Genomic DNA, 12,347 nt, shown 5'->3' with positions numbered 1-12,347 from the left:
CTGTACTCTGGAGTACAGAACCAAAACTAAAACAAAATTGTCACTGTCCCAATACTTTTGGAGCTCACTGTATGTGCATTGACCCCCCTTCGCACTAATTATTTTGACTCATTACATACGCTGCTGCTTATTATCTATCCTGTTGCCTAGTTACTTTACCCCTACCCATATGTACACATCTACCTCAATTACCTCATACTCCTGCACATCGACTCTGTACTGGTACCCTGTGTATATAGCCAAGTTATCATTACTCACTGTGTATTTATTCCTTGTGTTATCTTTATTACTTTTCTATTTCTCACGCTCAACATTGTTGGGATGGGCATTTCACTTTTCGTAAACAACAGGTGTAGACTAAGCATGTGACAAAAGTAGATCTCTCTAGCTTGATGATACTGTGCCAAAACATCTCTCCCCCCCACTCCAGTTAAGCCATTTGGGGTCAGATGGGAAGACTGGACATAAATACCAGTCCATTATCCATCTTTACGGACAGGACGTGAAGTGTGTAATGTCACCTGGAGCCACCTTCGTCATTGCATTAGCTGGGACAGCATCTGTACTGTAGCTATTGTAATCCATTTCCTTTTACCTGGGCCAGACAGATAGCGGATTTAGCCTTTTGATAGTAGCAGGGATTAGACTAGAGGCTCTGAGCATCCCTGTCCTCCAGCCATGCCATTCACAGGAAAGAGTCACCAGCACTCCCCTAGTCACCCTGACAGAGTCTGAGGGGCTTTAAGTCACAACCAGTCCAAACTGTGACAATGTACAGCAACATTTCTGGTTCATCCTCTACAGTTAGTCACCCCCCTCCCATCTTGGTGGTTTGGAGGTCTGTGCTCCACCTAACCGGAGATGTCCCAGTCGAATATAAGATTCCCTCACAGAGCCGTTCTTAGGAGACTAACACAATGCAATCAATAGGTTCAGTCCCACAGGCACAATGAATGGACAGCGGGGACTGGGGAGAGGCAGAGGCTGTATCCTGATCAATCCCTCTTTTCATTCCCTAAGACCTACTCACCCAGCCGGCCCATTGCCAGTGCTGCCAGGCAAAGCCAGGAAAGTGGCCATGCAAGCATCTATGCCACCACTGGGATAAGACAAACTCGGGTGAGAATGGCTATTCAAAACAGGTCTTGTACGCTCTGCATTCAAATGATATGTCACGAAGATGTCACTTTTGATCTAAATCTAGAAAATAGCAACTTTAAGATGGCAGGCGTCTGGTCCATAAGTATAGCCAACAACGGCACACACTGACTCAGAACAGTCACCAGTGAGAATATGTATGTGGTGTGTGTGTGTGGTGGGGGTGAGTTGGGGGGAGGGTTAAGGGACAGACCCCCATTCTTCCACACCCTACATAAATATTTTAAAAGCACCTAATCCAAAATGCTTTTAAGAGACACTCTATACATGAAATTCACAAAGCACCAAACAAATGACTGATGCATTATTTCATACTCTCTCCATTCATTTTTAATAACACCTTACAATGAAAAAGCAAGCAATACAACGACACACTTTTCTTTAAAAAAAAGAAAAAAAAGGTCTAGGTGCTTGTGCCTGAAGCACAATGAAATGTTACCCAAGGATAGTCATAGCACTGCTGAATGAGAGTAACAGCCACACCGGCAAAGATAGACCATAAATATTAACAAATGGAGGACTTAAATATTGGTATTTTCCCCTTCACTACAGGATCAAATAGTCCCAAACAAACAGGTTCGGAAACACATCACTAAGCAAAATTAAAATGATAGCGCTTTCTTAGCGCCAGGGGGGATATTACTAGACGACCAATGTTTCAGGAGCTAATACATTGATATACACACACATCATTACATCTATGGCACCTAATTATACATGACCAAATAAGTGAGAATTTCAACATTAACTGTATAGTGTAGGCTAGCCCAACAATGGACTAAAGGAGCCTAAGGTTACTCCTTTTATTCCAAGAACATTCAATGATCTGTTCACAGGCGAATTGGCTCTGGCAGCCAAAACAGCCAAATACTCCATCTAAACGTGAATCGATTCTCAATTGCACTACAGTTCTGGAAACATAAAGCCCTCTACTTTTACAAATGCAAAATATACACTTACTGTCCACTGTTTTAACCAGTTTTAACACAGTTGCAGCCGACAGTATTTTCAGTGACACACATTTGTGGTGTCAGTCTTCTGTTACACAGTGGTGTAAAGTACTTAAGTAAAATACCTTAAAGTACTACTTAAGTAGTTTTTGGGGGTATCTGTACCCAACTCATTTATATTTGACTACTTTTACTTCACTACATTCCTAAAGAAAATTATGTACTTTTTACTTCATACATTTTCTCTGACACCCAAAAGTACTTGTTACATTTTGAAGGCTTAGCAGGACAGGAAAATGGTCAAATTCACACACTTATCAAGAGAACATCCCTGGTCATCTCTACTGCCTCTGCTCTGGCGGACTCACTAAACACAAATGCATTGTTTGCAAATTATGTCTGAGTGTTGGAGAAAATAATAAATAAAAATTGAGGCACGTACATTTTAGCAATTACATTTACTTTTGATGCTTAAGTATATTTAAAACCAAATACTTTTAGACTTTTACTCAAGTAGTACTTTATTGGGCGTCTTTCACTAGAGTCATTTTCTATTAAGGTATCTTTACTTTTACTCAAGTATGACAATTGGGTACTTTTCCACGACTGTGTTTACACACAGCTGTTCAGAGAAGCAGATAGCTATTTTGCACAGATAGTAGACTGTCTTCTGTATGTTTTCCGTGAAGAAGTACTGTAACATGGATATATGGCCTTGCGGGAACCTTAACCCTCTAAAAGGTGACGTAATATAACCATTTTGTAAAATCCATTTTAGAATAAGGCTGTACTGTAACAAAATGTGGAAAGGGTCTGAATAGTTTTTGAATGCAGTATGTGTATGTACACACACACTACCAGTCAAAAGTTTGGACACACCTACCCATTCAAGGGTCTTTCTTTATTTTTACTATTTTCTACATTGTAGAATAATAGTGAAGACATCCAAACTATGAAATAACACATATGGAATCATGTAGTAAACAAAAGTGTTAAACAAAACAAAATATATTTTAGATTTGAGATTCTTCAAAGCAGCCACCCTTTGCCTTGACAGCTTTGCACACTCTTGGCATTCTCTCAACCAGCTTCACGAGGAATGCTTTTCCAACAGTCTTGAAGGAGTTCCCACATATGCTGAGCACTTGTTGGCTGCTTTTCCTTCACTCTGCGGTCCAACTCATCCCAAACCATCTCAATTGGGTGGAGGTCGGGTGATTGTGGAGGCCAGGTCATCTGATGCAGCACTCCATCACTCTCCTTGGTCAGATAGCCCTTACACAGCCTGGAGGTGTGTTTTGGGTCATTGTCCTGTTGAAAATGATAGTCCCACTAAGCGCAAACCAGATGGCATATCGCTGCAGAATGCTGTGGTAGCCATGTTGGTTAAGTGTGCCTTGAATTCTAAATAAAATCACTGACAGTGTCACCAGCAAAGCACCCCCACCCCATGCTTCACGGAGGGAACCACACATGCGAAGATAATCCGTTCACCTACCATGCGTCTCTCAAAGACACGGTGGTTGGCAGCAAAAATCTCACATTTGGACTCATCAGACCAAAGGACATATTTCCACCGGTGTAATGCCCATTTCTCGTGTTTCTTGACCCAAGCAAGTCTCTTCTTCTTATTGGTGTCCTTTAGTAGTGGTTTCTTTGCAGCAATTTGACCATGAAGGCCTGATTCACGCAGTCTCCACTGAACAGTTGATGTTGAGATGTGTCTGTTACTTGAACTCTGTGAAGCATTTATTTGGGCTGCAATCTGAGGTGCAGTTAACTCTAACGAACTTATCCTCTGTAGCTGAGGTAACTCTGGGTCTTCCATTCCTGTGGCGGTCCTCATGAGAGCCAGTTTCATCATAGCCCATGATGGTTTTTGTGACTGCACTTCAAGAAACTTTAAAAGTTCTTGAAATGTTCCGGATTGACTGACCTTCAAGTCTTTAAGTAATGATGGACTGTCGTTTCTCTTTACTTATTTGAGCTAATCTTGACATAATATGGACTTGGTCTTTTATCAAATAGGGCCATATACTGTATACCACCCCTTCCTTGTCACAACACAACTGATTGGTTCAAAAGCATTGTTGTTTCATCAGACCAGAGGACATTTATCCAAAAAGTACGATCTTTGTCCCCATGTGCAGTTGCAAACCGTAGTCTGTCTTTTTTTATGGAGGTTTTGGAGCAGTGGCTTCTTCCTTGCTGAGCGGCTTTTCAGGTTGTTGATATAGGACTAGTTTTACTGTTGATATAGATACTTTTGTAGCCGTTTCCTCCAGCATCTTCACAAGGTCCTTTGCTGTTGTTCTGGGATTGATTTGCACCAAAGTACGTTCATCTCTAGGAGACAGAATGCGTGTCCTTCCTGAGCGGTATGACGGCTGCGTGGTCCCACGGTGTTTATACTTGCGTGCTATTTTTTGTACAGATGAACGTGGTACCTTCAGGCGTTTCGAAATTGCTCCCAAGGATGAACAAGACTTGTGGAGGTCTTCCATTTTTTTTTTCTGAGGTCTTGGCTGATTTCTTTAGATTTTCCCATGATGTCAAGCAAAGAGGCACTGAGTTTGAAGGTAGGCCTTGAAATACATCCACAGGTACACCTCCAATTGACTCAAATGATGTCAATTAGCCTATCAGAAGCTTCTAAAGCCATGACATCATTTTCTGGAATTTTCCAAAGGCAGTCAACTTAGTGTATGTAAACTTCTGACCCACTGGAATTGTGAAACAGTGAATTATAAGTGAATAATCTGTCTGTAAACAATTGTTGGAAAAATTACTTGTGTCATGCACAAAGTAGATGTCCTAACTGACTTGCCAAAACTATAGTTTGTTAACAAGAAATTTGAGTGGTTGAAAAACGAGTTTTAACCTAAGTGTATGTAAACTTTAGACTTCAACTGTATACACACACACAGAAAGTATTTTTCCACATTTTGTTACGTTACAGCCTTATTCTAAAACTGATTAAATATCATTTTTTCCCCTCATCAATCTACACACAATACCCCATAATGACAGAGCAAAAAAATTTGCTCATTTATAAAAAATTAAATAAAAAACTGAAATATCATATTTACATAAGTATTCAGACCCTTCACTCAGTACTTTATTGATGCACCTTTGGCAGCGATTACAGCCTTGAGTGTTCTTGGGTATGACGCTACAAGCTTGGCACAACTTTGGTGAGTTTCTCCCATTCTTCTCTGCAGATCCTCTCAAGCTCTGGCAGGTTGGATGGGGAGCGTTGCTGCACAGCTATTTGCAGATCTCCAGACATGTTCGATCGGGTTCAAGTCCGGGCTCTGGCTGGGCCACTCAAGGACATTCAGAGGCTTGTCCCGAAGCCACTCCTGCATTGTCTTGGCTGTGTGCTTAGGGTCGTTGTCCTGTTGGAAAGGTGAACCTTTGCCCCAATGTGAGGTCCTGAGCGCTCTGGAGCAGGAATTTATCAAGGATCTCTCTGTACTTTGCTCCGTACATCTTTCCCCCGATCCTGACTAGTCTCCCAGTCCCTGCCACTGAAAAACATCCCCACAACATGTTGCCACAATCATGCTTCACCGTAGGGATTCAGGCCAAAGAGTTCAATCTTGGTTCCATCAGACCAAAGAATCTTGTTTCTCATGGTCAGAGTCCTTTAGGTGCCTTTTGGCAAACTTCAACAGGACTGTCATGTGCCTTTTACTGAGGAGTGGCTTCCGTCTGGCCACTCTACCATAAAAGGCCTGATTGGTGGAGCGCTGCAGAGATGGTTGTATTTCTGGAAGATACTCCCATCTCCACAGAGGAACTCTGGAGCTCTGTCAGAGTGACCATCGGGTTCTTGGTGATCTCTCTGACCAAGGCCCTTCTCCCCCGATTGCTCAGTTTGGTCGGGCAACCAGCTCTAGGAACAGTCTTGGTGGTTCCAAACTTCTTCCATTTAAGAATGATAGAGGCCACTGTGTTCTTGGGGACCTTCAATGCTGCAGAATTCTTTTTTGGTGCCCTTCCCCAGATCTGTGCCTCGCCACAATCCTGTCTCGGAGCTCTACGGACAATTCCTCTGACCTCATGGCTTGGTTTTTCTTCTGACATGATCTGTCAACTGTGGGACCTTATATAGACAGGTGTGTGCCTTTCCAAATCATGTCCAATCAATTGAATTTACCACAGGTGGACTCCAATCAAGCTGTAGAAACGTTTCAAGGATGATCAATGGAAACAGGATGTACCTGAGCTCAATTTCGAGTCTCATAGCAAAAGGGTCTGAATACTTATGTAAATTAGGTATTTATGTTTCTTTTTAATACATTTGCAAACATTTCTAAAAACAGATTTTCACTTTGTCATTGTGGGCTACTGTGTGTAGATTGATGAGGGGGAAAACATATTTAATCAATTTTAGAATTAGGCTGTAACGTAACAAAATGTGGAAAAAGTCAAGGGGTCTGAATACTTTCCGAATGCACTGTATATTAATAATATCAGTGAATGATACAAAGTTCCATCTTGAATTGATGGGTAGACCTACAGTAGCTACAGGACAGCAGATTAAGCTTAAAGCTACCATCTGGGAATAATTGTAATTTCAATAATTCAACTATTGACTCTATTATTGGATAATATAATGTATAACTGTACACCAAGGTAATTCTGTGTCATTCCTCATTTTAAGAGGATCAGATGGTGACAGGGTCTCAGCAGGGTCAGGTAGCCAGGGAAGACCAGTCTGTGACGGAGTTGAGGTGAATTTTTACAGATACAACACTTTATTCTCTCTGTGCAGCAAACACTGGACAAGCCAGACGCTACTTTAAGGCACTCTGACAAACCTCCAAAGTTGATTTCCAAACTATATCGTGGGTTGATAGAGGCTTTTCCCGATGACACAAAACATGTCTAACAAAAATGTGAGGAAGACCTGGTAGAAGCTATTGATGAGGATGAATGGATACATTTATTTATTTTTAATTTTAGTCATTTTAGCAGACGCTCTAATCCAGAGCGATTTACAGTTAAGTGAGTGCATACATTTTCATACTGGCCCCCCGTGGGAATTTAACCCACAACCCTGGCGTTGCAAACGCCATGCTCTACCAACTGAGCTACATCCCTGCCGGCCATTCCCTCCCCTACCCTGGACGACGCTGGCTAATTGTGCGCCGCCCCATGGGTCTCCCGGTCGCCGCCGGCTACGACAGAGTCTGGATTCGAACCAGGATCTAGACTCTCGAGTGGCGCAGTGCCTTACACCACTGCGCCACTCGGGAGACTCATACACATACAGATATGTTTGAATGCCCAGCCATGTTCATATCATCTCAGACAAATTACTGCAGTTTAAGGCCATCCATAGAATGTACTATATGCCAGTGAAACTGAATTACATGCACTCAAATGTAATTCCTCTACTGGAGGTGTAAAAAACAAAATATTTGCATATGTTATGGTCTTGTGAAGGCTGGCTGAATTTTGGCAAAGAGTATGCTCTTTTATCTCAGCAGGTCTACAGATTCTCCCTGTTTTTGCTTGCTTGGAAATGTTGATACTGGAGACTTATCTGAAGACACTGTGTAACCAAGCATTTATAGTGGCTAAGAAATGAATTGCCATTAATTGGAAGGTTGGTTATGCTCCCAAAATGTCAAGTTGTATCACTAGATTTGATTTATTACAAGATTAAGGGTATACTGGGAAACTTTCATAAGGTCTGGATGCCTTATTTGGAATACAGTACGACTAAAGGAGTCTGTATTGAAAACATTCCCATGTCAGGGGAGATACCTATATAGGCAATCCCTAACTGCTGGGCTGCTCAGTCCTGGCCCTGGGGGTCTGCTGTCCTGTGGGTTGTCACTCTGGCCTAACACACCCGACACAAATGTTTCACTAAGATCCTAAAGCTGAGTCGGGTGTGTTGGGGGGCTGCAGGGTGCTGTCCTAGGGACAGGACGGGGCAACCCAGCTATATTGAGTGCAAGTTTAAAAAAAGAAGCTCTACAATACTATTAGTCCTGAGATTAATTATATGGAGGATTTGCTGTCTCTGTGTGTTAATGTATATTTAGGTGTATGTGTTTATTTTTTGTTTGTTTCCAAACCTTTCCCTTGGGAATAAAAAAAAAATTAAGGTGTGAACTGGGAAGGAAATTGTGTTGGGAGAGAGTTGAGTTATTGACTAGACTGGTGTGGGTCGGGCGTGCAGGAGGCTCGGGCAGGCTGAAATGTGATATAGAGGATGTCTTAAAGACAATCAAAATAATATTTTTTCAAGAGCTGTTCAGTTATTAGGCTATTGGTTAAAAGGTGCAACAATATTTATTATTGAATTACCTTTGATTTAGTTCAGTCTTATTAAATCACAAACATATTTAATAATGTTGAAGAATGTATGCACTCACTAACTGTAAGTCGCTCTGGATAAGAGCATCTGCTAAATGACTAAAATGTAAATGTAAATAATGATCTCTTACCTAGCTTGATGACTGGGCATTATTGCTTACTTTTTGTTGTAAATAGAGACGGCATATTAGATTGTGTAAAAATGCAGGAAATTAGCTTTAGATGCCCAAACCAATTCTGGGGGAGTAACCCCACCAGTTTATGTCCCCCCCACTTCTACAACCAAAGTGGCACCCCTGCTATCATCAATAGGCGCTAAAGGTAGTTTTAAGCATCTATGAATGGGATAGTATAAGCCTACTTACTGTATAGCATTTAATTATGTGTAAATGGAACAAACATGTCCAATGGTGTTTTGCATGTTCCGACCCGTAGCACTCACGTATGTTGCCTATAGGGAGGAGACTGCCTATAGGGAGGAGGTCAGAGACCTGGCCATGTGGTGCCAGGTTAACAACCTCTACCTTAACGTGATCAAGACAAAGGAGATGATTGTGGACTACAGGAAAAAAGAGGACTGAGCACGCCCCCATTCTCATCGACGGGGCTGTAGTGGAACAGGTTCAGAGCTTCAAGTTTCTTGGTGTCCACATCACCAACAAACTATCATGGTCCAAACACACCAAGACAGTCGTGAAGAGGGCATGGCAAAGCCTATTCCCCCCTAAGGAGACTGAAAAGATTTGGCATGGGTCCTCCGATCCGCAAAAAGTTATACAGCTGCACCATCGAGAGCATCCTGACTGGTTGCGTCACCGCCTGGTATGGCAACTGCTCGGCCTCCAACCGCAAGGCACTACAGAGGGTAGTGCGTACGGCCCAGTACATCACTGGGGCCAAGCTTCCTGCCATCCAGGACCTCCATACCAGGCGGTGTCAGAGGAAGGCCATAAAAATTGTCAAAGACTCCAGCCACCCTAGTCATAGACTGTTCTCTCTGCTACCGCACGGTAAGTGGTACCGGAGTGCCAAGTCTAGGTCCAAAAGGCTTCTTAACAGCTTCTACCCCCAAGCCATAAGACTCCTGAACAGCTAATCATGGCTACCCTGACTATTTGCATTGCCCCCCACCCCCTCTTTTACGCTGCTGCTACCTCTGTTTATTTATGCATAGTCACTTTAACTCTACCCACACGTACATATTACCTAAATTACCTCGACTAACTGGTGCCCCCACACATTGACTCTGTACAGCCTCCCTATTGTTATTTTATTTTACTGCTGCTCTTTAAATTATTTGCTATTTTTTACTTGTATCGATTGAGAACATAGTTGATCACTTTTATTCTGTGGGTAGTGCTCCTGTCAGTTCAAAAATAGTTGAGCACTAAATCATTAAAGACTATATTATCGCTGAATCAGTATACATGAAAAAGGTAGAAGCAGGCCTACATTAGCCTACGTCTGAGCCTTCATTAAAGTCACGTGGAAATACTGTAGCATACTCTGGTGCTATGAGAGATGACTTTTTCACGTAAGCAAAGCAACATGGTAGTGAAGAAAAACTAGGATTGGGGGATGGGGGATCCCCACTTCCGAATTCCTCAACCGCCCTGAATCCAGTCATTACTTGTGAGCAACTTTTATTGGAACAAAAAAGATACAACACAGGCGCTAAAAGAACACTGTTGTTGCAAGGTTGGGAATTCTGTGATTTGCTCAATATGTACTCTTCTCTCAAACCTCTCCCCCACAATCTACAAATGTATTGTGGGTTACGTTGTAAATAAATATAATGTTTATACTTCTCGTCCTCGGTTAGAACAGGAGCAAAAATGTTTACCGTTTCAGAAAAGGTAAATGAAAACAGATAGTTAACGTTACACATTTCTGATTTGTTGAGTAACGTGAGCGCGTCAACTTCTCTGGGGCCTAACGATAACAAGTGTACCTATGTTACCAACTTTTCCTATGCCATTGTCGACATCTTAATCGAAATAAAGCATTCATATTTATTCACCTACAAGATAGCTAACTCATGTGTTTTCAGTGCTGGAAAAAAGTTCAAGCGGTCACTAGCCTCGAATTCTCCAACTAGCCTACAAATTGTTAGCTAGCTAGCTTGTTGACTTTCGAAAATACCAATACCTACGTTTAACAAGTTACGGAAGCTTTTCTTCAACTTACCCTAATACTACCAACTCCCCGTATTTTATTGGGTCTTTTGTAGGGGCGCACTGCTCCTCCTGGCTTGGCGAAAACATTAGGCTTCTTGCTTCAATGGACAGCAGGCGCCCCTCGATCTCAATGCACTTCTTTCAAATTCAGAGGGAAAAGAACACAAGGGATTCCCTACAAAGGGTGTACGCAACTGCCATCTCACTGTATATCTCGTCGCATACGTATTTACGACTATATAGAGCCGTGTTTCTTCTCAAATTAATGGAATAAAAACGTTGTTTTGTAAGGGAGTCGTAACTAACGCAACTCGGCGGTTCATTCCGCTCTAAAAGCAGATCCCAAAACAGCCAGGAGCAGAGGGTGGACCATACCATTCAGTTGTCTTTTACTTTATATAGGGGGTGGGGGACTTTAGACACATTCCACTTTTTTTTTTTTGCCATTTATTGATCAAACACTTTATCGATGTATACTGATATCTTGATTGGATATTGTCTTGTTCATCATTTGACTTCTATAATACATTTTTTTGTCAAAGAAATTCGACAAATGACAACAGACTTCCCTTGTTTGACTACATCACATGATGGGCATGGCTAGATATGAGGCCGCACCTTCTATTATGTAAACAAAGAGTACAATCTGGAAATTCTTAAAGGGATCATAGCATTCACTTTCCACATCATTTTGAAAGAACAGAACGTTCGAAACTCACAGACTTACACAGATACAGATGAAACCTGTCCAATTATGGGCAGGGGGTCCAGGTGGATTCCTATGTTAATATAGCTTGCACGGTGCAGTATGATTATTTTAGGCTGGCAGGCGTGCCTGGATGTGTATGTAAGCGGACCCAGCTAGCAATGAGGACGCGGCCCTATTCCGGCGCGCCGGGACTTATTTAATCGGCCCGAATCCGGGTGCCGGGCTCGGCCCGACGTCATATTGAATGACTGCCCAGAGTACATCGGGCCGATTCGTCTGCCAGAACTAAGCCGACACTCCCGGTGTCTTGCCAGAATCCCCCCAGAAGTGTCCTGATGCAAATTCATATTACTATTACCCATCCACCCCACTGATAGTTCTCAATTTAGTTGCATTATACTATATCAAAATACAAACAGCTAATAACTAACAACCTTAAACAATGAACAAGTAGACATTTACTCATTGTTCAGAATTGTGTATATATACTTTTTTTGCTAGAAAGAACTGGAAAGATATTACAATTCTTACAACAAAATACACGGTAGGTAGGTAGTAGGGAGCAGAGCCCTGAGCCACACATCCACAACAGCAGTGTCCCTTACACACATACAATGACAACATCAACTAGGGTGAATTTGGAATGAGTGGGACAGTATCCCCTCAATGACTCGACTTATGCAGGAATTTCTTATTTTGTGGACCCACTCGTCTATGTTTTATACTATTCTATATATTCCTTGTTAATATGCATTGACTCCCTATTCGCCAGTCTCTAATCAACTATTAGCTTGCACCTGTTGGGTCTGTTAACGCACAGCAGGTGTCTTAATTTGTTTGTACAGCACTGATGAAGCATAAGGCCGAAACGTATGCTCTGTTCCTTTTTTTATTTTGATTAGCACCTTGCGCTTTCACTTTTTGTATTCTTTTGAGCATGGATTAAATTAATTATATTATTTTTTGCATCTCGGCCTCCTTGGGTTATTCCTTTTCATGGTTTTGAGTGCTAGTACC

General features: G+C 42.0%; 1 protein-coding gene across 1 annotated transcript in view; it reads right to left on the bottom strand.

Annotated features, from left to right (window-relative positions):
* peli2 (pellino E3 ubiquitin protein ligase family member 2) overlaps nt 1–10,993 on the bottom strand; it is a 41,612-nt gene extending 30,619 nt beyond the window's left edge. Inside the window, exon 1 of the mRNA XM_041855106.2 lies at nt 10,632–10,993. Within this exon, the coding sequence (XP_041711040.1) occupies nt 10,632–10,708 (77 nt within the window). The 5' untranslated portion in view covers nt 10,709–10,993. The remainder of the gene's footprint in view (nt 1–10,631) is intronic.
* Nucleotides 10,994–12,347: the final 1,354 nt, after the last annotated feature.

This window comes from Coregonus clupeaformis, chromosome 29, assembly GCF_020615455.1.
Source record: "Coregonus clupeaformis isolate EN_2021a chromosome 29, ASM2061545v1, whole genome shotgun sequence".
NCBI classification, from domain to species: Eukaryota; Metazoa; Chordata; class Actinopteri; order Salmoniformes; family Salmonidae; genus Coregonus; species Coregonus clupeaformis.
Note: the sequence above shows the minus strand (reverse complement) of the source record. Positions and strands in the feature narration are given on the sequence as shown.